At 54.0% G+C, this 26,489-nt stretch overlaps 1 protein-coding gene across 1 annotated transcript; it reads right to left on the bottom strand.

Annotated features, from left to right (window-relative positions):
- Positions 1-157: 157 nt before the first annotated feature.
- MFGE8 (milk fat globule EGF and factor V/VIII domain containing) lies at positions 158-9,620 on the bottom strand. The gene is made up of 9 exons (XM_087829188.1): positions 9,511-9,620; positions 7,223-7,348; positions 6,688-6,819; positions 5,007-5,188; positions 4,297-4,452; positions 3,363-3,507; positions 2,141-2,325; positions 1,008-1,163; positions 158-890 (listed from the first exon to the last, which is right to left on the bottom strand). Exons 1-9 carry the CDS (start codon positions 9,581-9,583, stop codon positions 753-755), a joined length of 1,293 nt encoding a protein of 430 aa, XP_087685314.1. The 5' UTR covers positions 9,584-9,620; the 3' UTR covers positions 158-752.
- Positions 9,621-26,489: the final 16,869 nt, after the last annotated feature.

The raw sequence follows: 26,489 nt of genomic DNA on the forward strand, positions 1-26,489 counted from the left end.
CACAGCATCCAGCCGCCTCCTTCTTCCAGCTGTTAAGCAATCTGTAGTCGGGCAGGTGGTGAGAAAGCTGAGCATGGAAGGTGGGGACCAGCACGAAACAGAGTCCATTTCAACGCGATGATGACAATGAACCACACAGCCAAGGCTCCAGACAGTGACATAAATATATTTCGGAAACTGCCGGTGCCCGCCCACCGCCTCCCGTCTGTCCACAGACCCATCCCACCCCCTTCTTTCTTTCCAGGCTGCAGCACAGGGCTCAAGAGGGATCTCCAGGGAAGTAAGTGGGGGGTGTCAGAGGGCTGGGTGCTGGCATCAGGAATGGCAGCTTCGTGCTGAGGGGCAGGAGACTTTTCATCTCCAGCCTGGCGCCGCAGGGCCCTCCTCCAGGGCCGCGGGAAATGTGGGGTGTGGGAGGGGGCTATGGAGGACACAGAAGCTGGAATCGGGGATCTGGAGAGGTGCGGGTAACCCGCACCCCCCGACTTCGCTCTTCCCTGTCCATCCCAGACCTGCGCACCTCCCTCAGCGCCTAAGAAAATGGGATGGCACGAGGGCTGGGCACAGGGGGGAGGCATGTGGGAGGGGAGGTGTGAGGAAGACAGAGGGAAGGCGACTGACTGACACCCCCCTCCACGGCACTACAATCATGAGGGGGGTGGGCAGAGGAGGCAGCAGGACCACAGAAGGTCAGGAGAACCGGGGAAGGGGCATGCGCCCCACAGCCACCCCGGTCCCCTTAGCTGGACCGACTAACATCCCAGCAGCTCCACACGCAGGGTGATTCGGTTGTGCCAGGCTACAGGCAGGATGCGCACGAAACGAGCCAGGAAGGGTGTCTCAAACATGTTTTTCTTGTGGGAATTATTGTCGAAGTTGCCTGGGAAGATCTGCGGGCAGAGAAGGGGGGTCAGGAGGGTCCCCGAGCCAGCCCCCCTCCCATCAGAGCCCCAGGCCCAACTCGCAGGGCACCCGGGAGTGGTAAGAGGCAGGCAGCCGACACTCACCTTGCTGTCTGTGGACCCCGGGTCCCTATACTCGGTCCAGTTCCCGCCGTCATCACTGTGGGCCACCTTGTAGGCCGCCACATACTGGATGTTGCCGAAGTCTCGGGCCCCCTGCGTGATGATGCCGCTCACTTGTTTCTGGGAGCCCAAGTCAATCTACAAGGGGGGGAAAAAAAAAAACCAACCCACATTTTCTTTGCTTGGACCCTTTCCAGTAAAGTGGAAAAAGACAGACACACTGGGATATGAATTATAGTTTGGGGAAAGCTACTTCACTTGGCAGATCCTCAGTTTTCTCATCTATAAAATGGGCACAAATGCCACCAACTTTGTCAGACACGATGAGGCAATTCACGGCAACGGAGTTCAGGTTTCAGAGCCTGGGCCCTGGCCAACCCCTTGGCATGGACTGTTCCTGAGGTCCCCTGCGGGACTGTCCACAGCCTGACCTTGGTCCTGAGGAGTCCCAAGACAGGCAGCTCCTCAAGGAACCCGGCTCCTCAGGCTAATGTGCTCCTTGGGGCCCAGAGACAGACCTTCCACTCCCAGTCCCTGACCAACCTGGGGAGCTGGCCACCTGCCCCTGCATAAGCAGTCCCAGGACCCAGGGTGCAAACTCAGCTCACTGCCAACCAGGAGGTGAGCCCCAGGCAAACCCTGACCCCTCCTCTCTGACATGAGCAGATGCTCTGGTGCTCTGCAATTTCAGTGAAATCCGGGGGCTGTCCCCTGGTGTGCTCTCAGACACCAGTCAGAGAGCATGTGCTCTGTGCTCAGGCAGAGAAACCCCACGGTGCCTGTCCCAGGAGGCCCTCCTCTACCCTGTCCTGCTGCTGTCCAGGAGCTCAGCCTTGTTTCCCTGTGGCAGCCAGCGGGGGTGGCTCTCCTCCTCCACACACACACACACCCCCTTTCTCCACCTGGGCTGCGAAGCAGCTACGAGTCACCCCCCCCACACACACTGGACTTAACAGAATCAGGAGGAAGGTGGGGTATATGATAAAAGAGAAAAAGAAAAAAAAAAACAAAGGCTTTTCAGAAATTCCCTCTTGGGGAGCAGAAGCCTGGGCCGCAAAGAGGTCAAAGACCAGGCAGCCCCGCCTGATCCTGGGAACCCAAGGAGCCGGGCCCACCTGCAGCCACTCGGAGGCAGAGTTTCTCTCTGCCGTCCAGGCGTTGAACTTGCCCTGCTGGTCCAGCCGCGCATAGAAGGGATACCAGCTGAAGGAACTCAGGCCCCAGGTCTTGAAGGTGCTGGAGGCCGTGATCTGCTTGTTGGGGATGGTTCTGTCCTTTAGGCCCAGGGGGTCCGCGCATCCTGTGACAGGGGAAAGGAGGCGCAAAGGGTGGGTCTTGGGTAATGAGCCCTACAGCTCCGCCAAGGGCCAGCAGGTGGCACTGTGGCTGCAAAAAAAAAAGGGGGGAACTACTCACTACCTAAGTATATCTCACAGGGCTGGTTAGCCCGACCAGGGACCCTGCACCCTGACCTCCCCCAAGGGTGAGTTTTTCCTGGCTCAAAGCAAACCTGTCCCTTTCTGGTCCCCCATTCCCCTATCTGGGGCTGTCTCTGGAAATGGAAGCAGCGAGCACCAGCTCCAGCCCTATGACCCTAGAAGCCCCGTGTTTCTGTTGAAAGCAGCCAGACAACAGGAGGTTTTAGGGGGTTGGGGCAGGAGGGTAAATTACTGGATGGGTGGGTGTCAGAAGCCCAGGGATCTAGACCAAGTCTGAATACCTGCCAGCTGTGTGCCCTTGATAAATAATTTATCTGGGCCCAGCCGGCGTGGCTCAGCGGTTGAGCATCAACCTAGGATCCAGGAGATCCTGGTTCAATTCCCGGTCAGGGCCTGGGTTGTGGGCTCCATCCCCAGTCAGGGGCCTGCAGGAGGCAGCTGATCCATGACTCTCTCATCATTGACGTTTCTATCTCTCTTTCCCTCTCCCTTCCTCTCTCCGAAATCAGTAAAGATTTTTCTTTTTAAATAATAATAATAAATTATCTGGGCTTCACTTTCCATGTTCATTCATTCACTCATTCATCAAGTATTTGTTTATCCAGGCGCTATTCTGGGCACTGGGAGTTCAGCAGGGAACTCAAACTCCCTGCAGAGGGAGGTAACATGGTCTAGAAGCTCCAGGAACCAATCAGAATACGTGGAAATACTTTCAAAATGGAAGTATTTTGCCACCAGAATGCCATGGGTTGGCACAGAGAGGGTACCTGGGCAGGGCTGCTGATGGCCAGGTGATCCCTGTAGCGTGCCTCTGCTGTGTGAGCCCAGGTCCCTGGGCCTCGCTGCAGTCCTACCCAGCTCAGCTTGGCTGAGAACACAGTCCCTCCCCCACACTCACCATTCAGCTCACAGCCAAGGAGCTCGAAGCGCAGGGTGCAGCCCCGTTGGCAGGCTATGGGCACCAGCCTCACATACTGCACCTCTAGAGGGGAGTCAAACATGTTGATCTTCACACCACTGTTGTCCACATTACCCATAAATATCTAAGAGGAAGAGGCAGATTGGAAGGATGGTCAATGTGGGGAAGTTCCCCCTTCCTGGGGTTGCCACACTTTCCCCTTCAGGCCTGTGGGGTGGGGAGGGAGGCTTGGCAGAGCCACCAGGGACTCAGCCCTTCCCCTGGCCACCCCACAGGTTTCCACAACCCACATTCCCCCTTGTCACACCTTCCCTGGTCATCGCGGTGTCTTTCCCATAGATACAAATACATAAACATATGTCTACACTGTGAACGGTGCTGGCCAACTAACGGTATCTCCAGCAGAGCCACGTACAATCCAAATGACTGTAGATCAAGGGTGGGGCACGTCTGGCCCACGGGCCAAAATCATTTGGTCTGGCCCCGCCAAGGCAACCTCAGGTGGGACTCAAAATTCAATAAACCCAGGAGCTTTTTTCATAGCTAATTTTTAAGTGGATCATTTTATATAGCCCCCACTTGGCAGAAAAAGGGTTCCCCAGCTCTGCTGTACATGGTAGTCTCGAAGGCTCAGACTGCATCCCAGCTCTATCACTACAGCCACCCGCAACAGGTCCCCAAACCTTTGAGTCTCAGTAGTCTCATCTATAAAAGGGGGCTATTACTTGTAACCACAAAATACAAGAATTGTCTGGGTTTCCCAATTTCTGGGGACCCAAGATGCACCTGAAAACGCCACCTCCCCTCCTGGCCAATGACCCAGGGTACCTTCGCCTCATTGGGGGCCCTCAAACAACGCGAGAGCCCCGGGAGTGCTGACCACAGCCCTTCCTTGGGGCCCATACGGCCTCACCTTGTCTCCCAAGCCCCCTTCCGCCTGGATGAACTGGAACTTTTTCCCGTTGAAGCTGTAAGCGACCTTGAACGTCTTCACATACTGGGCACTGCCCGCGCGGCTGGCACCCTGCGTCGCCACACCCGTCACCCGCATGTTCCGCAACAGGTTCACCTGGTCCCAGGGTGGGGAGGACAGTGCACTTAAAACTCCCGGGTTGCTTCTTTCCCCTCCACTCCCCCCACCCACGAGCTGGATAAGGGTGGACAAGAACCCCAAAGGCGCCCGGCTGGTGTGGCTGAGCAGTTGAGCATCAACCTATGATCCTGGAGATCAAGGTTCGATTCCTGGTCAGGGCACATGCCTGGGGTGCAGGCTCCTCAATCCCCAGCAGGGGGCGAGCAGGAGGCAGCCGATCAATGACTCTCATCATTGAAGTCTCTCTCTCTCCCTCTCCCTTCCTCTCTCTGAAATCAATAAATACATTTAAAAAAAAAAAAAAAAAAAAAAAGAACCCTAGAGGCCTCACCCCTCCCTCATCCCACCCACCCACTCCAGGCCCCCCAAGGCTGCCCTCAATTACAGACACTTCATCCAAGGGAAGCTGCTACCTTGCTACCTGGACCCCCATTATGCACGCTCCCGTGGCGACCCCCAAATGCTGACACACTCGTCTCACTTTCTCCCCCCCATCTGGCCACCCGCCCCGGGGCTGCCCCCTTCCGCACCTGGATCCAGGGCTTCTTATCGTAGTTGCTGGCTGTCCAGGCATTGACGATGCCCGACTGGTGCAGGCGGGCCAGCTCCGGGGCCCAGCGCTGCAAAGCCATGAAGCCCAAGTGCACCGACGAGGCGGAGATCTGCCAGTCGGCGATGGCGCCGGTCTCCATGCCCAGCGGCGTGGCACACACTGCAGGGAGGGAGACGACAGTCAGGTGGCCACCGGAGCAGGTGGGACCCAGGGGACAAGCGAATAAGACGGTGTGGCCTCTGCTGATGACCCAAAGCAGAGACCACAAAAGGGCAATGAGACCCAAGAGGAGGTGCCAGGAAAAGGCATGTAGAGAGGAAGAAAGCAGAGGGCAGGGTCACCGGAGGTGGGACCCAGGCCTGTACTCAAGGCGCTGCCGCGATCGGCAGCTGGAGTCTCCTGCCAGGAGACCACAGCACCCAGCCCGGCCCCTGGCTCCCCCAGCATGGCTTTGGGAGAAGGGCCACCTCGGGTGGCAGTGGACATCAATAGGCAAATCTGCATGTTGTTTTCTAGAATCCCAAATGGCAGGAGCCTTCTGGGTGGGGAGTGAAGGCCATTCTGTTTTCTCTGGACACTCCGCATTTTCCAACTGCCAGTCCTCACCCAGCCACCAGCCACACTGACCCTGGCTAAGGCCCCATCACCTTCACCATCACCCCAGCGACGCAGTCAATGAGGGGCGGGGTATGGGCCATTCTCCTGGCTCCCACAGCACCCAGGCCCCTGCAGGGGGAGGGAGGCGCAAAGTGCAGCCATGCGCCCAGGACCAGGGCCTTCAGTGGCTGGGCAGAGATCTGAACCCAGGTCTGGACTGTCCTCACACCCCAAGTGTCCTCCCGCTTAGGGGCTCAAACATGCATTCTTGGGGCCTGTAGGATCATTGCCCACTCCCAGGAAACACAGTGCATAACAAGGAGGGGCTGCAAAGGTCCCTCTGGGGGGCTGTTCTGCTTCTCTGGTCACCTCCTGCCTCTGTCCCAGGAGCCACCAGCCTGGACCAGATCCCAGGCCAGGTTAGGTGGGTAATTTTGACACAGGCGCACCCATGGTTACCTCGGCGCCCAGCACAGTAATTAGTGGGCCCACCTGGCCCCACCCAGGGATGTGTGCCTTGATGAGCCCCCCATCCCCACACACCCCCACATTCCTGAACCCAGGATGTGAAACACAGTGGCCTCCGCCCAGGGCCCAAGGCACGTGCCTGTGAGGTGAAGGGTATCCCTTGACCTGCTCTCGACCCCAGGGCCCCAGCTCCCACCCCGCTGGCCCAGCCCTCCCTTCTCTAGGTCAGCAAACCTCACAGTGTCCCTAGTCTGCCTGAGGACAACCGCCTGCCCCCTGCCCCTGGGACGCTCAGTGACAGACCCAAAGGACTCTGGAAATCCAGCCGCCCCCCCCCAGCACCATCCCTGGGCCCAGGTGTGGACTTTTCACACCTGGCTTGCTGGGAGGAGCTCCAGCGGGAAGAGGCCAGGAAGGAGAAAAGAAAACCTGCGCCCGCCCCTGGCCTAGCTGAGGCTCTGTCCCAGCCTGCGTCTACTCAGAGGAGGCCCGGACACAGGGAATATTAAGGCCAGGCATGGCCTGGGCTGCCAGGACTGTGGCTCAGGGTCTGTTCCCCCACTGCTGCTGGAGCAGCCCCCCCAGATACTCACTGGTCTCACAGTGGGTGCCCTGGTAGCCTTGAGGGCACTGGCAGATGTACTGTGTGAAGACATCACCACGGTGGGAGTCATCGATCACCTGGCAATTGGCATCATTGTGGCAGGGGTTTGGGAAACAGGGACCTGGGTAGGAGGAGGCAGGTAAGATCACCTGGGCAGGTGATCAGGAAGGAGCTGGAGACAGAGAGACAGCAGCAGTTGGACCTAGCCCAAAAGGACGCTCTGCCCAAACTCAGCCCACTGCCTGCCTACCTCCCCCATCGCCTCCCTCCCTCTCTCCCTCCCCACTCTGTCTGAAGGAGCCTGGGCCAGCCTGGCTCCAAGGAGGGTCATGTGTAGGTGGATCAGCCCAAATAAAGGAAGCACCAGTTTTTCAAGCGGCTCAGGGGTTTCCAGGGAAATGCTGGCTGACAACGGACAGGTGCTGGGGACACTGCCCACCTCAGCACACACTGGCTCACCCCAGCGGCCTGCCCTGCAACCGGCAGCTAGGTGTAGGGAAGCAGGCGCAGCCCAGTGCAGGTACCTTTCTCAGTCTCGTTGCAAATGAGGCCCGTAAAGCCTTCGGGGCAGAGGCAATAGAAGGGGAGGTCATCCTGGCTCATCAAGCAGGTCCCACCGTTCAAGCACTCGCTGGAGTCACAGAAGTCACCTGCAGCGGTAGCTCTGATTCAGGAACAGTTCGTCCGCACAGTAAATATCTGGGGGGCCAACTACCACGTACGTATGTGCTAGGCCCCCAAGACAGAGCAATCGGGCATAGTCCGGGCCTCAAGAAGCCACTGGAGCCCAGCCAGCATGACTCAGCGGTTGAGCATCAACCTAGGATCCAGGAGATGGAGGTTCGATTCCTGGTCAGGGCACAGGCCCGGGGTGCAGGCTCCTCGATCCCCAGCAGGGGGCGTGCAGGAGGCAGCGGATCAATGACTCATCATTGATGTTTCTCTCTCTCTCTCTCTCTCCCTTCCTCTCTCTGAAATCAATAAAAGTATATTTTTTAAAAATAGAGGGAGAGAGAGGAAGTCAGAAGGGGTGAGGAGTACAGGTGGATTTGAGAAACACTGGGCAAGAACTTCAGAGGTGGGCGGAGGACTGGAGAGAACATTGCAGCTTCTGGGTGGGGACCTGCCCGGGTGACGGATGGGCACTATTGCAGAGTCCCTTGGCTCTGGTGAACCGGGCTGCCCCAGACCCCACACCTGTTTGGAGCAAGACATGATAAATCTTTCTTCCTCCCCACAATCTCGCCATGCCAGGCCGGAGGACCCTCCTGAATCCCCAAAGTCCCGAGAGCCGGGCCTGGGCTCCAGGGAAGGGAATACCGTTAATGAGCGAAGGAGTCCTCAGAACTCCACTTCAGCACCGGCCTCCGGAGCTTAGGCGGCTCCCAACAGCTATTAGTCACTGGCTTTAAATAGCAGGTTAATCCCCTCCCCTGACCTGGCAGGCGGCAGGCTGGGCCACAGACATAGGCTTGGGAACGGCCGGAGTCATGGGCTCCTGCCCCAACAAGGTCCAACTGCTCTTCCTCTCCCTCCCAAAGGTGTCCCGTCCCACGTGGCGCCAGGGCAAAGTGATCCAGTGGGAAAAGGGGACCGAGAAAGACGTCCCCCTATCGCAGAGGGCCTTAGACTGGCCCACCTGCAGCACAGCAGCCTGGGGGCTTCGCCTTATCAGGAAAAGTCAGATCTCCCCGCTACTCAACCACCTTTAAGACTCCAGGGTCCTGCCCTTTTGGTAGATTCCCCAGGGACATTTTGCCAGGGCTCAGACAGTGGGAGCTGAAGAGGGATGGAAAAGGGACAGGACCCAGCTGTCTCTCTGGGTTGCCGAGGACAGCCACCAGCTCCCAAGAGCGTGGGCGCCTGGAGTGCCCTAAAGGGCTTCACTCCAAGGCCTGGGGTCAGACTGTCACGGATGGCAGAGCTTCAGTCAATCTTGTTTCTGTGAGATACCCACGCACACCCCCCCCCCCCTTTTCCCAGTCCTGGAGGCGGGCTGCGTGGCCCCACGGGGAAGGGGCTGGGGCATCCCCAGGACGCGCCTGCCGGAGGCCCCAGCTGGTGATGGGAGGCCCGCTGGGCGGGGGAGGAGGGACCGAGGCAGATACACCAGCAGGCCAAGGCCGCGGAAGGAGTCGGGGGCGGAAGGCGGCTGCAGGAGGATGGAAGCGCTTTGCCAACGCCTTCCCCGGGGCTCGGAAACCTCTCCTGGGCCCCACCTAAAGCCCTGCGCTCCCACCCACTTCCCAGCCCTCCCTCCTCTCCGATGCCCAGGACACCGAGGAGCGCGCGGGCGGAAACCTCCGGAAACCTCCAAAGATCAGACCGGCGGCCGGGGCACGGGTGGGAGTCGCCGAGGAGAGCTGGCTGGAGACTTTGTATCCGCACGAGACTCCTAGAAACTTCACGGCAGGGCGGCAGGCGCGCGCCCGTCGGTCCCCGTGCCACGGCCTCATTTTACAGATGGGAACAAGAGAGGCCCGGGACAGCGGGATTTCCTTTGTTACGCGCAAGCCACCTCCTTGGGGGGGGATGGCTGGGCTGTCACGCCGTGTCCCGAGCCACCGCCCGACGCTCTAGCCTCTCTTTCTCGCGCGCGCGCGCGCGTGGGCCAAAAACTCCCGAGCGCGCGGAGACAGCGGGAGAGGCCGAGCGCAGCGGGGGCGCAGCCGGGGAGGCCGCCCCCTCGGCCCCTTCCCTGGCTCCCTCTCTCTCTCTCTCTTGGCCCAAGTTTGTCAACACTGGAGGTGGAGGGAGGGCGCCGGGGAACTTCCGAGCGGATGGAGGGGGCGAGGGCGGCGCGATCACTCACCAGAGGCTGCGAAGAGGCCGGAGGCGCAGAGCAGCGCGCCGCAGAGCGCGGCCAGCAGGCGGGGGGCCCGCATGCTCGGGGACGTGCTGGGGGGCGCGGCGCGGGACTGGGGACCGCCGTGCAGACCGCGGGGCTCGCGCTCCGGCCGCGGGACTGGAATAAATCGGGCCGCGCGCCCTGCGCCTCCCCCGGGCGCGCGGGCTCCGCCCAGGCCGGCCAGAGGCGGACTCGGGGCGGGGCCCCGCAGCCTGGAGCAAAGAGGGGGGGTGGGGGGGGACCCAGACCTCCGCGCCTCCCACCTCCCGCCCCCCGCCAGGCCTGGCGTCCATCCCGAATGGGGCTGGTGACTTAGCGCCAGTTCTAAGTAAGACTGGCCAGGGGGGGGGGGGGGAAAGCTCAGATGGAGTTGTTTGGTTTTTAGTTGTTTGTGTTTTTTTAAGTTTATTTTTTTTTAGACTCCAATAGCTAAACGTTATGCATCATCATAATGAAAATTACAAGGACACTGAATACCAGGTTCACATATCAGATGGGCAAGTGGCAAGTCATGAGCACGCTGCTCTGGGAAACAGGCCCCAGCACGCACCGTCGGAGGGAGTGTCGCTGGGCCCAGGCTCCCCAGGGAGCGACTTGGTTAATACCCGCCCAAGTGGCAAGTGCTGAGCCCAGGAGACCTAGCAGTTCCACTCGTGGGAAAGCATCCTGCAGGAACTCACGTGCACACAGAGCAGAGCCCATGCCGGGAGCATCCTTCCATGTGCAGCGGGAAAGCAAAGGATGCATTCCGAGCATAGCTTAGACGTTGTGGCGCGAGCAAGGCACCCCGGTTTCTGGCCTGAGCAACTGAGCGGATGGTGGTAACCTCTTGAAACAAATTGCCTCTACTTCATTCCCACCAGGTGAGCGCCTGATCTCCAGGACGGGGCTCGGTGCCCAGCACGAGGGAAACACCCCTAAAATATCAGTGGGGCGAATGAAATGAGGGCCCCCATCGGGTGGAGGTGACTGCAAAGTGAGTGTGCTCCTATGACTGCAGCTATGCATGCAACCAGTGGGGTGTTGGGATGTTATTGGGGAAGATGCACTCCCTGTGACTGGAGGGATTTAAGCAAAGGACAGTGTCAGGAGGGCCTTGTATGAGAGGACCACCCAGGATGGGATCTCTGAGGTCAAAGCTATGTCTAAGATGCTGCTTTGCAATTATTGGTCAACACTATCCAACTCCATCGATGTCAAGAGGAGAGAAGAGCCCCGCCAGTGTGGCTCAGAGTTTGAGCGTCAACCCATGAACCAGGAGGGCCCCGGTTCGATTCCCGGTCAGGGCACATGCCCGGGTTGCAGGCTCGATCCCCAGTTGGGGGTGTGCAGGAGGCAGCTGACCGATGACTCCCCCTCATCATTGATGTTCCTATGTTTCTATCTACTCCCTTCCTCTCTCTAAAATCAATACAATATTTAAAAATAAAAAAGAGAAAGAAAAAGAGAGAGAGAAGAGGCCCTCGGGGACCAGCCCTCCTCTGCTTTCCAGCATCTGTGAGCGCAAGCATCCCATGAGCCTGAGCAGAGCAGCCGGGCGGCCTCACACTCACACACTTCAAACGTACACCCTTCAAACACACACCCTCCTTCCCAAAGCAACTGCTCTGAGCACTTATGATCTGTGAGCAAACAGCCCTGCCCAGGGACCAAACAACCCGCTTCTGTTTACAAGCCAAAGGCCAAGGGCCAGGGGCCAGGGCTGGAGATAAATATGCTCTCAGTTTAAAAAACACAGAAGTGTTTTCTCGCCAAAACCAAAAAGGTGGGTCGGATTCTGAGGTTCTTTTATGTGATTTTTCTCACTTCGGTTGGGGCTTCAATTAACCACTGTCCTTCCTGATGTCTCTGGCGGCTCCCTACCCTAATTTCTCCTTCTCAGGCGCCCCAAGCCCGGCTCTCGGAACCAGCCAACGGTCTCCTGCTGGCAGCTGAGACATCCCCCTACTGGGTGCTGCACAGGGAGATTGAAGCCGGGACCTGGATCCAAGCCCCAGCTTCGCATCTTACCTGCCTGATGACCCCTGCCCAGCTGCTAGTCAGACACCTTTGTTTTCATTTTTTCTTTTTTAAAATATATTTTTATTGGTTTTAGAGAGAGGAAGGGAAAAGGAGAGAGAGAGAGAGAGAAATATCCATGATGAGAGAGTCATGGACTGGCTGCCTCTCTCACACCTCCTACTGGGGATCAAGGAGCCTGCAACCTGGGCATGTGCCCTGACCAGGATTCAAACCTCGATCTCCTGGATCCTAGGTGGATGCTCAACCACTGAACCACGCCGGCCGGGCAGGCACCTTTGTTTTCTTCGTTCAGAGTCTGTCTCCTTTCTTCCTTCTCGAGAAGTTAATGGCATCAAAGGGTGTGGCTTCCCTAGCCCAGAACCCTTCCAGGAGCTGTGGGAAAGAAACACACCAGGACCTGGGCTGGGTACTTGGTCTTCCGGGTAGAAAGGAAGTCAGAGAAATGCCTTAGAAAGATCTATTTTTATAGGACTCTGCTCAGAGCTTTTCTCTCTGGGCCAGCTGGACATCTGGACAACTCATCTCATGCCCGGGTCCAGAGCAAGGCCACAGCCAGAAGAACATCAAGTCCTTTCTTGGAAACAGAACACAGGGAGGCCTGGAGCAAGAGCCCTAGGCTGGGCAGGGTGGGGAGGTGTCAGGAAAATCCAGGGCAGGAGAACTTGTCACTGGCTAACTCCACCATCACTGCCACCACCACCACCACCACCATCGCTACCACCACCCACAGCTTCTCCAGTTCCTCCCCTCTTCCCATCCCCCAGGTGGAAGTGAAATGGGATAGTAAGAAGCCAGGGAAATTCCTTAAAGAGTGGGATGGGGAAACTGAGACAGGCGGCTGAACCAACTGTTGAGCAATGTACAGCCAGATACTAAATCAAAAGGTCTTATCTTCCTCCACCAAGGACACCCAGGAGCAAATGGTTTACATATTCCAGACATCCCGGGGCAGGATCTTAAGTTCTTCCTTGTTTCACTGTCCCCAGCTTTAATAAATGGACTCTCAAAATTGCCTGGACTGCCCAGCTGGCGTGGCTCAGTGGTTGAGCATCAATCTATGATCCTGGAGGTCACGATTGGATTCCCAGTCAGGGCACAGGCCCAGGTTGCAGGCTCCTCGATCCCCAGCAGGGGGCGAGCAGGAGGCATCTGGTCAATGACTCTCATCATCGATGTTTCTCTCTCTCTCCCTCTCCTTTCCTCTTTCTGAAATCAATAAAAATATATATTTTTAAAAAGAAATATATTTGTTTTTCCCATAGAAGCTTTTTACTCCCCTTTTCTTTCCCTTACTAAGTTAGGTATATAAGCCCCTACTTCTAACCCCTGCTTTGAGTTATTTCCCATTGAGCAACCCTGTGTATAAATGAAGTCTTTTCTCTTGTTAATCTGTCTTTTGTTAAGTTTAACTCACAGCCCCCCTGGGTACAGCACCTAAGAGGGTAGAGGAAACCGTATTTTTCCCCTCCCCAAGGATGGTTTGTGCTACATCTGGTTCTCAGCAGGGCCTGGAGCCCCTGATCACCTCACCTAGCATTCCCAACCTTATGATCCTAAGACATTAAACCCTTCTCACGGGGCCCTTGGGGGTGCCTCAGTTCCTAGCCTCGCCCCCCTCCTGTGCTTACTCTGCAAGCATGTACTAACCTCAGCAGACAAACTCCCTGGGACACAGGCCTTCAGCCAGAATACACTCCTTCCCCTTGCGCATCCACAGGTCAAAGATATCTGTATTTTTAGGATTTTACCCTTAAGGACAGGGCTGTACGACATCCAGCAAGGTTGCCTCTAGGATACTGAGTTAGGACTTCACCCCGCCCCACCCCCAGCCCCAAGGGCCTACCAGGAGCAAACAAAGGGTCCCAAGGCCTCCAGACCCTTAAAGGCTGCTCTGGGCCACGCGCACAAAGAGCCAGGCTGAAGCTTTGAAATTACCACTTGTAAAGGCGCAATTGCATTCTTAGCCCAGGGTGGCCCCCCTCCTCCTGGGCCACTGTTTGGGGCTGGGGGTGGGGGGAGGGCACTCTTCCGGTGATCTTTGAGTTTGGGAATGTCAAGTTGAGATGGGCGAGACATCCCCAGGAGCCAGATAGATCAGATAGATGTGAAAATCCCCAGCTCTAAGGTGGCCACCCAGGCCCTGCGAATGGGGGCGCCCTGTCGGGGGCAGGGCCAGGAGAAGGCAGAACCTCAGTGTTTGGAACTGCGGGCTCTGCGGACGTGCCCTCCCTCCCCTCTGCCCAGCTGCCTCGAATACTTGAAGGTCAAAGGGCAGGAAGGAAACTGCCCACGTAAAAAACGGCCAAACCTATAGGAACTTGAATGAGTTTATTTGAAGCAAACTGACGACAGTTGCCGGGGAAGCAAGATCTCAGAGGATTGAGAAAATGCTCCAGAGAATGGCAGCTTTGCGCCTTATTTTAAACATTATAATCAAAAGAGAAGACATTAAAGGGGGTTCATAATACCCATTGGAGGTAGATTAGGGAGGTCAGAAAAAGCAATGGGGGGCCATGAGGGGAACCTCTGGGACTGGGTAAAAAAAACACACAAATAGACACCTATTTCTTTTACATTGCTGGGTATAGGATAGTTAACAGTTAACATGCTAACGATAAAAATGAGGGGTTTTGCAAGCCTTTGGTCGGACTAAGCTCTCTCAGTTTTTTAATACTCTTTTTTGGGAATTTTTGTTGACAGGGCCCTTGTCACAATGGGGTGGGGGGGCACAGAGACACCTCCCACTTGCTGTTCTGCGCAGGTGCCTCGCCTGCCTGGAAGGGCCCAGGCCCTGAGCACGAACAGAGTTGACACCTGGATGGGGACCTGGCCCTCCTGGGGAGAAATGCGGGCAGCTCCCCGGCTCCCTCCCCGCACTCCCCGCAGCCTGTGAGCTTGGACTGGGAGAAGGCACCAGAACCAGAAGCTGCCGCCTCCATGGACTGAACAGGTTCTCAGAAGAGAGACCCTGGCGGGAGAGCAGGTGACAGGTAGGCCGCAGGTGGAGCCCTCTGCAGGGAAAAGCAAAAATACACATTTAACCGTGGGGTGGGGGGTGCGTTCTAACATTTACCTCTCCCTTAAAGAATTTAAATTCGGGTCTTGCCCCCCCGATAAGACTCATCACCAGGTCCTTTTGTCTGTTTGTTTGTGTTTTGTTTTGTTTTTTGACCTGTCTCTAGAGCAGGGCAAACTTCTAGTTGCTGAGCATCGGCTTTTCTTTTTATTTTTTTCAATTTTATTGATGGATTTCAGAAAGAGAGAGAGAAACGTGGATTTGTTGTTCCACTCGCTTGTGCGTTCATTGGCGGATTCTTGTATGGGCCTTGGCCGGGAATCGAACCCACAGTTTTCCCTCGTGTCTGAACCTCACGTAGGTGGGCTTCCTACGCGTATGTATGTAGTTAAATTTGTTAATCTGTCTCATGTCATTTTAATTACTGGGCCAGCAGAAAGAACCTCGGAAGGTAGAAGGAAGTCTCTTCCTCCCCACACTCCCAGGGACATGTTTCATTAGCCCACGCTGGCCAGCTGTCCCTGCCCCTACCCCCACGCCAACCCCAGAAAGCTGGTTGGTATGGAACATGGGCACCGAGAGTTCCTTCCCAACGTCACAATTAGACCCAGACATGGGAGCAGAAGTGAATTCTCAGGGAGGCCGGGTCCCAGGGCCTTGGCAGGGGCCCACGGCAGCTGCCCATCCCCAGCAAGGCTGTCAAAAGGCCGGGGGGAAGTTAGGCGTGGGAGCCAGGCCCTTGGAGGGGCCACCACAGGGCCCGCCTGGCTGCCATCAGGCCTTGGCAGGAAGAGAAAACTTTTTTTGCTCTTACAGAGGGTAAAGAGAAAGGCAGTGTGGCCCGGCAGGCCAACTTCTGCTTGTCTTTGAGGGGGGATGGAAAACAAAACCTATTTCTCTCCGGATCCTCGAACCCTCTGCCAGGCCCAGCCATTGGTTGGTCCTTTCCCAGCTCTTTTGGCACCGGGAGGTGTGGTGATCAGAGCTGCCTGGGACCCACTGAGGAGGGGCCCTGCCTGAATTGGCACATCCAGGAGGCCCGGGCCAGCTGATGGCCCCTCCTGGAGTCCGAGCCTCATGGGCTTTGCATTCAGAGAGACCTGCATTCACCATCCAGGCTCCATAACCCCTGGGAGTCTTATTTAAATTAATGACGATAGGGCATGCTGTTAAGTAAAACAGGCAAGGAGCAGAAAGCACGCGCAGTGTGCCACCATTTAGGAGGTGGGCATGGGAGGGGAGGCATAATATTTATACATGTTTGCTCCTGTGTACATAAAAGTGCCTCTGGAATTATAAAAAATGGGAGTTTGGGTGGCCTTCCAAGAAGGGAAATTGGACGGCCGAGGAATAGGGGAGGAGAGAAACTTCAGAGTGTACCTTTTGGAGCTTTAAAATTTTGAATTTTGCCCGGCCAGCGAGGCTCAGTGGTTGAGCATTGACTTGTGTATGATCCAGGAGGTCACGGTTCGATTCCTGGTCAGAGCACAGGCCCGGGTTGCGGGCTCCTCGATCCCCAGCAGGGGGCGAGCAAGAGGCAGTGGATCAATGACTCATCATTGATGTTTCTCTCTCTCCCTCTCCCTTCCTCTCTCTAAAATCAATAAAGACATATTTTTAGAAAAAGAAAAGAAAGATAAATTATGATCATAAATTTAGGGAATTTCAAGTCCCAGCCTGACTTGGATCATTCACCTCCTGTCTTCTGCGGTGACCTCAGATGCTGCAGGGGCCCTTTCCCTTGCCTGAGGGAAGGCATATCTGTCTGTATGAGCCAGGTCACTGCTCAGAGAGGTTTCCTCCATGCCTGGGACCTCGTGAGCATGTGGCTCTGACCACCTTCTACCTGGGACACCCCTTATCCCGACTTCCTGCTGATTCCCAGCCCCCAGGACAAGCCACCCAAAGCCAGCTCTCTAACGGGCTGAGCAAGCTTCAGTGAGACCTTTCCCGAAGAAAGGTCTTGGAATCCCCGTCTCATAAAAATGCTTTCAAGGCAACAAAAGGGGTTCTGCAGTTGGAAAAGTTTGGGAAATTCTGCTGACCCAGGTCTAACCTTCCCGCCCCCCACCCATCCAAGGAAACGGGTAGCCTGCTGAGTTGAAACAGCACAGTGGGTGGTTGTTATCTTTTTAAGGCGATTTTCAAATACACTTAAGTACAGCGACTAATGAAATCAACCCTTTGGGTGCATGTTTCACAATCAACAATCAGCAAGAGTGAAGAAATAAGGTAGTTCTGGGGCAGGACCTGAATGTTCCTCCAGGGTGTGTGCTCAGTCAGTAGTAACAATCGTTGCGATAAGCAAGGTGATGTAGGCTGAGTGTGTGGGTTCTGGAGCCAGATTTCCTGGGTTCGAATCCCCAGCTCTCACTGCTTTCTAGCTGTGTGACCTCGGACAACCTGCTGACCCTCTCTGTTCCCTCGGTGTTTTCATAGGAAAACTCTTCCCTTCCTCCGGCCTCGATTGTTCAGCTGGTCTAATGATGACACTGACACAAGACTGATTAGCAGGAAGGAAGCATTTAATTCGGCATACATCGAGAGATGAGTGATCCCTCACAAACAATAAATTTGTGAAGAATTGACCAAACAAGGGTTTAGGTTTGTTTATAGCCTTCTCTGTCTGGTGTTCAGGATGCCTTCTACCCTCCTGGTACCTTCGCGTGAGAGATTTATTTCCTGCTTTCAGGGGGAAAAGGAGAAATTCCTTCTCTCTCAAGCCCCAAGCTGCTTTACCTAACCCTTAGCTCAGAGTGTGCTTCTTGTAAAGGTTATTTCTCAATAAATTTAACTCAGAATAATAAACCAAAGTGGCACATTTGGGGATGGCATAGTTTGTTCCCCTTTACACATTAAGAGCAATGGGGGCCCAGGCGGCGTGGCTCAGCGGTTAAGCATCGACCTGTGTATGATCCAGGAGGTCGGGGTTCGATTCCCGGTCAGGGCACAGGCCCAGGTTGCAGGCTCCTCGATCCCCAGCAGGGGGCGAGCAGGAGGCAGCCCATCAATGACTCATCATAAATGTTTCTCTCTCCCTCTCCCTCCCTCTCTCTGAAATCAATAAAAAAATTTTTTTTTAAACCATCATCACCCAGATGATTTCCAGAGGCCCTTTCAAATCTTGCCTTTTGTGTTTCTATAATTCTATTCTTAATCTGAAATTCTGCTTTTCTAATAATCTGGTTCTTTTGCCCACACAAGGGGAGCAAGAGAGAAATCAGGGGCCTGTATCTGCCAAAGAAGGCTATGGTTCCCCTCTCAGCCTGGCTCTGCCCATCCCACCTCCTACATCTAGATGTTTACAGCAGCCAAAACCACAGCACTTCCTTAGCTACTGAGCCGTGTGGCCAGCTCATCCCAGCTCACTGACCCGTTGTTTTGTTTATTAGGGGGAAAAAACCACCCCAAAATCCCAACTATCAAAGTCCCAGACAGGCTGAACCTATAACCTCAGGGAGGGCAAATGCCCTGAGGCTGTGCCAAGGGGAAATCCCAGTGGCTCCAAGGACACTTGGCCTCCTTTGGACACCCTGGCTGCACGGGTCATGAACTGCACAGAGGGCCTCTATTGTGCAAGTTCTGGGCTTTTCGAGCCAGGGTCCAGATGCTGAGCTGGAGGTACCTGTGAAACACCTGGGTGGGTGGGCTGAGCAGGAAGCAGGAAATTTGGGCTGCAGGGAGAGGCATTGTGGTTTGGACAACATACAGGCAAGAGGTAAGGCCGTAGGCGTGGACGTGGTCATCTGGAGAGGAACCTGTGCGTGACAAGCGATTCTCTGGCTGGCTGCTGGGGAGACAGGGAGATTCCAGCACTCAAAGGCCTAGCAGATAGAGAAGTTCCAAAGAAGAGAAAAAAAAAAAAAAGGGACGTGAGGGGCAGGGCATCTGGAAGTTCCAGAAATGGAGACAGAGAGGGTGGGGATGACAGAAGACAATCTAAACATTGGAAAAAAAGCAGGACTCTTCCTGGGTTCGATTCCGGCCAAGGGCACGCACCTCGGTTGCAGGCTCCATCCCCGGCCCCGGTTGGGGCTCATGCGGGAGGCGACCAGTCGATGTGTCTCTCTCACATCAATGTTTCTCTCTCTCTCTCACTTCCAATCTCTCTGAAAAGCAGTGGAAAAAATATCCTTGGATGAGGGTTTTTTTTAAAAAGCTAGGGGGGGGGAGAACCAATTTAAAAACTCTAGGAAAAACAGAATATTAAGGTAAGGAAGTACCCATACATGAGCAAGCTATTAATTAATTTTTTTTAAAATAGAGGTATAATGTACACATGGAAAACATGCTCAGGTCCTAAGACTACCACTCAGTGAGTTTTGACACTGATTTTCACCACTATCAAGATGAACATTTCCATCACCCCCCACCCCGAATTCCCTCATGGCCTTTCCCAGCCAGTCCTCTCCACCCCAAAGCAGGCACTGATCTGAGACAAGCTCATTTTGAGAAACCGATGGCATCTAATAAACAAGGGTCCATTTGACCTTGATCCTTAGAACAAGACACTATCAGAAAAGAGAAAAGAGGCAACCCACGGAATGCAAGAAAGTTCTTGCACACATGGCACGTCTAATATGGATCTAATACCGAGAATAAAATGAACTCTTATAACCCAACAGCAGAAACTTAACTAGGCCCTTTATTTTCTCAATGAAACATGCGTTGAGAAAACAGAATGAGTTATGTGTGGAGCATTTAATAATGCTCCTTGACCCCGCAGAGGCTCTGTAGCTGGTCATTTAACCTCAAGCCTTTGTTTTGCTGATTTAGAAAAAGGGGTGAGGTTGGGGATTTAAAGGTAGGGGGAGCCCGGCCGGTGTGGCTCAGCGGTTGAGTGTTGACCTATATATGATCCAGGAGGTCACAGTTGCAGGGGGCATGCAGGAGGTCACCGATCAATGACTCTGTCTCATCATTGATGTTTCTCTCTCTCTCCCCCCCTTCCTCTCTCTGAAATCAATAAAGCTATATTTAAAAATAAAATAAATAAAATAAAGGTGCGGGGGGGGCCACTGTTGGTGTGTTGACCATCCTGGAATATAACCTGTCTCTTGACCGTCCTGGGCCATGGTCTGTTGTCCAAAAAGCCCTTTAAGGGGCAGGTGTCCTTTTCTTGGCTTCTGCCGTGAGTCTCCCCGCCAGTGACAACATCAGGGCCACAGCAAAAAACAAGAACCTATTTCCAGTTCCCGGGGAAAATGTCTCCGTGGCTTTGGCAAATAAGTTCTTTTGCCATCTTCCCAATAAGTGATTCATTTCCCCCCCCTCCCCCCGGAAAAAATGAGGTTGCTCCTGTCCCAAAACGGGTCTCCTGGTGCTACTTGCAGAGAAGACAAGCAGCCCATTGTAGGTCCAAGTGGCTGCCTTCTCCCTCTTTCCCTCCACGGTCGCCTAATCCCCGTGGGGCCTGGGGCCCTGCCCTCGGAGCCAGAAAGAGCAGAAGGAACGCAGATTTGTCTTAGGGGCCCCCAGACTGGTTAGAGGCCCAAAATAGAATTTTAATGAGGCTAAGAGACGTCCTTCCATGGCTTCCTTTCCTGGCACGGGAAGCCCTAAAAATGCCCCAAGCATAACACTGGGTGGGTACAGCTGTGCCCCACTCGGTCACTGCTGGCCACTGCCTTGCTCTCTGTCTGCAAAAGCGGCCCCACCTTTGCCCTTTGTGAAGATGTAACCAAGGAAATGGGACACCCCAGTTTGAGGTGTCCCACTCCCCGGCGCCCTCTGGCGACTAACTGGACCCACCGCCTTCTCCCCAGCCCTCGATCACCCCAGCTCTGGTTGTGGGATAGGCCGGACAGAGGAGCCCTTTGCAAGTCCAAACCCTTCCCTGGCCATATCACACCCTCACACACCCAGCGCCACCTCGCCGTATACTCAGGACACTCGATGTGCTTTTATTTATTATTTTTTAAAAGCTATTTTTAATTTTTTATTATTTTTTTTTAAATATACCTTTATTGATAATATATTTTTACTTTTTATTTTTTATTTTAAGTCCTGGCCTGAGGATATTTCCCCCCATTGCTTTTCAGAGAGAGTAAAAAGGAAAGAGAGAGAGAAACATGGATGTGAGAGAGACACTTCGGTTGGTTGCCTCCCACAGGTGCCTTGAACTTGAGGTATGTGCCCTTGGCCGCAATTGAACCCGGGACCCTTCGGTCTGAAGGCCGACGCTCTAACCAGAGCCAAACCGGCCGGGGCAGTAAATGTGCTTTTAATATCCTCTGCTTGAGGAAATGTTTTTGAAAAAATTGCAGTTACCTAAGCAGATAAAGCGTGTCACTTGTCTGCTCGCAGCGTCCCTGGTAGTGTGCTTCTGCACCCAGCTCGCTCAGGATATTTTCAGGAGCTTCCCGGGGCCTCAGGAGAGGGACCCAGAGGCCAGGCTAGGTAGGCCACCCGGGCCCTGGTGTCAAAAACAGACTGTGGCTGCAGCCAGGGCTGTCACTAGTTAGGTTCTCACTGCCCAGCACCTCATTCACCCGGGAAGTTCCAGAAGCCTCCTCTTGCAGCCCGGGCTGATTGAAATTCCTGGGGGAGGGGGAGGTGCTGTGGGGAGTCACGTGTACTCTCAGCTCCCAGGCTGGACCTCAGGGCTCCTGGCTGAAGGGTCTCTGGTCCTGTGACCTTGTCGCTGTCGCATGATTCACAGTCTCTAGGTGGTGCCAGCATTGCCAACGTGTCTAAAAATGTTCCTCTGCTTGAGGTCAGCGGGCTCCTCTCGTGATGTGGTCATTACGGTCACCACAGTCTCCAGCATTTTGTGGGTTCTTGCAATGTGCAGAGCACTTTCCAAGAATTTTTTAAAAAGTACAAAGCAGCATCTTTGTCTTCCGAAAACAAAGAGTCTTGGGGGATGGTGGGGGGTGATAACATGAGTGCGTAAGAGAAAATAACTAAAATTCTATTCAAGTCCATCAAAACCAGTTGAGCATTTGTGCAAGGACTTGCCTAAGGTATTTTATTTTATTCTTTATTTATTTATTTTTTGCCTAAGGTATTTTAAAGTTGCCTTAAAAGAGCTGTTTGTGAGGACAGTGAGTGAGAAGTGGGACAGTGTTAAAACAGAAGGGTCAATGGTACAGGGTAGGGCAAGGTCGTGTCTATCCTACCGAGGACTTTCTACTGCAAATACCAGTTAGTCAGTCAACTCAGACTCACATCAACAAACAAAAAACAAAACAAAACAAAAGCATTTATTGGTTCATTGCAAAGGTAGGAATGAGCTAGCTTCAGGGCCAGCTGGATCCAGGACTGAAATACCAGCAGGACTCTCTCCCCTTCTCACCAACCCCCCCGATCTCCGGGCTTCTGTCTCCGTGGCTGACACAGAAGGGCTTTCTCAGTAACTCAGGGAAAGGGCCCCAAGTAGGTCTGGACACACACCTCTTTGGCTTTCTACCAAAGAAGAAACTTTTCCTTCTGGTTTCATTCAAAAGAGGGAAAACAGAAACCAGGAAAGGACTTGATGTGCTCGCCCTTCTGGGAAGACTGGGGTGGGGTGCTTTTACTGGTAGCCCATCTAGGGCCAAATAGCTGGAGTGGGGAGAAATAGCCCTCAAAAGAAAGGGGAATGGCGGTGTTGGTAGACAGAGCAAGGTAGGCCCGTATGAGCCATGTGATCGCTTTTCTGGAATGAGGGCCCACGGCTGTTTTTTTGTTGTTTTTTAAAAAAATAGGTCCAGCCTGTGTAGCTCAGTGGTTGAGCATCAGCCTATGATCCAGGAGATCGAGGTTCGATTCCAGGTCAGGGCACATTCGAGCTCGATCCCCAGTAGGGGGCGTGCAGGAGGCGGCTGATCAATGATTCTCCCATCATTATTTCTCTCTCTCTCCCTCTCCCGTCCTCTCTCTGAGATCAATAAAGACATATGTTAGGGCCGAGAGTCCCCAGTTTGAACCAATGATCAGAGGGATCCTTAACCCAGAATCTTAGCTGCAGAAGTCATCTTGGTGACCACCGGGTTCTGCTGGCCCGTGTTAAAGAAGAGAATTCTGAGGTGCAGAGGCTTTAGGTGGTTTGCCTGAGATCACACACTGCAGTGGGGTCCCATATGGGTCTTATGTAAGTTGAAGAAGGGGATATGTAAGAAGGAAGGGTTAAAACCTGATCCGAAGGTTAGTGTCAAGACAAACATTTAAAAAATAATGATAGTGTGCCGTAAGAAGGGGTGGGGGGAACAAAGCATCGCATGAAGCCAGGCTTATTTAAAAATAAATAAATAAATTAATTAATTAAAAAACCTCACCCTGGCCGGGTAGCTCAGCTGCTTTGGTTAAGTCCCAAGGCCACCTCATCAGTGTTTTTAATCTTAAGACCTTTTAAGAATGGGTGAGGCGCCACCTGACCAGGAATGGGCAACTGTCCTGATCTTCCAAGAGGAACGAGCTGATTCTAAGAGTTCCAGGCTGGTGACCTGGGCCGGGCTCCAGTGTGGGCCTAAGAACAGATCATGCCAGACAGGCCTCATTTCCGTTTTTGGAGAATGTCCTTGCCCTGGCAGGTTCCTGGGGAGGAATAAGCTAGACTCGAAGAGTTCTGACTTGTTAAATCTGAAAAGAATCCTTAGGGATTAAAAACAACAACAACCACAACAAACGGAGGTAGCCCTGGCCGATTTTGCTCAGTGGTTAGAGTGTCAGGCCACGGACTGAAGGGTCCCAGGTTCGATTCTGGCCAAGGGCATGTCCCTCGGTTGCAGATTCGATCCCTGGCCCTGGTCAGGGCTCGTGTAGGAGGCAACTAATAATCTATGTGTCTCTCTCACATCGATGTTTCTCTCTCTCTCTCCCTTCCACTCTCTCTCAAAAGCAATGGAAAAAATATCCTCCAGTGAGGATTTAAAAAGAACCAACAACCAGAGGCAGCAAACTACTGACCCCCCACCTGAATCCAACCCTCAGATATTTTAAATAAATGAGGACATTTCCCATCAACTCTGCCTTTCTGGCTTTCTGACGAGACTGGTCTATATCCCTGCCTGGCAGTGAGTGTCACTGCCCTCAGTAGATAAAGCAGGCCCATGCACACGCCACTTCACCCCAGACCCCACCATTCCCCATTGCCTCACCATGAGCCAGCTTCACTCATTAGTGTAAGCCTGGGAGTGTGTGACCCTGATCTAATCTGTCCTGCATCATCTTATAGAGACTTGGAGGAAAGAAGTGGGGCTGGAGGCACTTCTGATTTTCTCAGGAGGCGGCAATCTAGGGTGGGCTACAAGCTCCTGTCTATGAAATCGACTCTGAAGAAACCACAAAAGTTTGGGTCTGAGAAAGAAACCTCAAAACAGTGAGTGCTCCCAAGAAAACCAAGGCTGTTGTGAACTAGAGTGAGTGAGGGGGTTAGTCTGGAGGGTAGGGGCTGGGTAGCCACCTGGGGGTAGAGTGGACTGAGGCAGGAGTGGGAAGATGGGCTGGCAGAGATCTTTTAAGTCTTTCTCTCGCTTCTTTCCCTCATTGATTGGGACGTTTTATGTGACAGAAGCCAGGAGCCGTAGCTCAGGTTTCGGGTGTTGGAGGGGTAATAGCAGGGCTCTGCTGGGGTGAGAAGCTGGGGAAAACTAGTGTGGGCTGACCAGCTTGCCACAGACATTCACTGGAGGAGACAAAAATCTCTTGGAGAAAGTGAAAGGAGCCGGGAACCCCGCCCCTCAGACGATGGGTCTGGGAGGGGGGAGAAGTCAGGGGTCCCAGGAACAGTGCAGGCCTAGCCTGGCTCCCTGACAGGCCCCAAAAGCCACATACTTGACCCCAGGGAAGGATAGCAGGAGGGTGTGTGTTCAGGTGTGGGGGGGCTAGTTTAGATGAAATTTGCAGTTTCTGGGCCTAGGGTCTGTGAGGGGTGGGGGCAGGGATTATGGACCTTTCAGCAGGAACACAGCTCTATGTAACCCAGGCAGAGCAAGGTAACTACTGTCACCCAAAGATCCAGGGGTTCAGGGGAGGGAGAGAGATGTAGTTGAGGTGTCTCAGGAAATATACCACGTGAGGAGGGTTGAGTGTGTGTCCAGGGGAGGTGGGAGGTGAGGAGGGGGCCAGGGGACCAGACTCGTGGGAAGCTATGGGAAGACTGAGCTACAAGAGAATGCATTCCGGCAACCCCTAACCCCCAGAGGGAAAGTTCATTTGCAAATCAGTCCTTTGGAATTTGGAATGCATTTTCCCAGGGGAAGAACACTGTAAATGGAGGCTAGGTTCTGATTTGCCCCACAACTTTACTCAGCTAGATTACTCATAGCTTTTCCCTAGGTCAAGGTTCAGAGAGGCTGGAGCTCTCATAGCTTTTCCCTAGGTCAAGGTTCAGAGAGGCTGGAGCTCTGGGGCATAGCCCGTTTCTGGGGAGCTGGACCTGCCAAAGGCCAAAGTCTTTTTGTCTGGGGTTTGGTGTGGTTTAGAAGGGGAATTAAACTGGGAGAATCATAAGGCTAGTTTTACTCGTATTTAATAACAAAGCTATCAGCTGACATACATTTATAATTACATATTAAAGGAATAGTCGGTTTGCAGGAGGTGGAGATGACTAAATTACTATGAAACCAGCAGGCCAGCCGGGGTGGCGTGGCTCCGCGGTGGAGCATCGACTTATGAACCAGGAGGTTGCAGTTCGATTCCCGGTCAGGGCACAGGCCCGGTTGCAGGTTCGGTCCCCAATAGGGGGCGTGCAGGAGGCGGCGATCAATGACTCTCATCATTGATGTTTCTGTCTCTCTCTGTCCCTCTCCCTTCCTCTCTCGGAAATCAACAAAGACATATTTTAAAACAACACCAAAAAACCATATACATTCCTTTAAAAAACAAAAATCAGTAGCCCAGCTAGTTTTAGAATTTCATAGCGGCCCAAGCAGTTCTATTTGGTATAAATGCCTTCGAATCCCTAATGCAGTATAACTGGTGTTCTTACAAAAAGGGGAACTTGGGCACAGACACGCACACAAGGAGAAAATAAATAGCGGAAACTCACATAGCTGCGGCCCTGGGATCAGGGAGGGGGCCTGTCCCCTATCAGGCCCTTGGAGTCAAGGACTCCTGCTGCCATTCCCACTCTGGCCTCAGGGTGGCACTGCTCCCTCTTCAACGATGGCCACAGATGGGGGCCCTACAGCTCAACTGCAAACCCAGGCTGAACTTTCCAACAAGCTGTCCTAAAGCCAGAAGAGTGACAAAGAGAAGATAGACTCGGGGCTCCAGGAGTTAAAACTCCAGCTCTCCAGGCCTCGCTTATTCCCTGCAGCTCACAGCCCCTTCCCTGACCCCCAAGGGCCCCAGGACTAGGACTCTCAGCACTAGGTCCTCTCTTCTCCTGTGGACACCACCTCATGTCCAATGATGGAGCATCAGGGGAGGCCTCACCCGCAGGCAAGATCACAGTGGCTGACACCAAAGCCATTCTCTCTGAGCCCTCAACAATATCTCAATAAAATCAGCAACCCAGCCCGGCCAGCGTGGCTCAGCCGTTGAGCATCCATCTAGGATCCGGGAGATCACGGTTCCATCCCCAGCAGGGGACATGCAGGAGGCAGCTGATCAACGACTCTCTCATCATTGATGTTTCTCTCTCTCTCTCCCTCTCACTTCCTCTCTCTGAAATACATAAAGACATATTTTTTCAGCCTTTAGTTCATATGATCGTTAGAAGTCTGCAGTAATGAGGGGTGCGGGCAGGAGCTGTCCTTTCAAGAGTACAGAGTGCCCTTCTTCTCTCAGGGGACAGATAAGTCCTGCCTTAATGCAGCTCCTCATCTGCCCAGTCTCCAGCTGATGGGAAATCAGGCTCCTGAAACCACCCCGGCGAGAGATAAGGGCTCTTTGCCTGAAATGAAAAATTCATGAAGGAAAGACAAGGGATCCGGCACTCGGATAGCTGCCAAGTTGCTGTGCTCCGGGGACATGGCAA

Source organism: Miniopterus natalensis, chromosome 22 (genome assembly GCF_054644295.1).
Source record: "Miniopterus natalensis isolate mMinNat1 chromosome 22, mMinNat1.hap1, whole genome shotgun sequence".
Taxonomy (NCBI): domain Eukaryota; kingdom Metazoa; phylum Chordata; class Mammalia; order Chiroptera; family Miniopteridae; genus Miniopterus; species Miniopterus natalensis.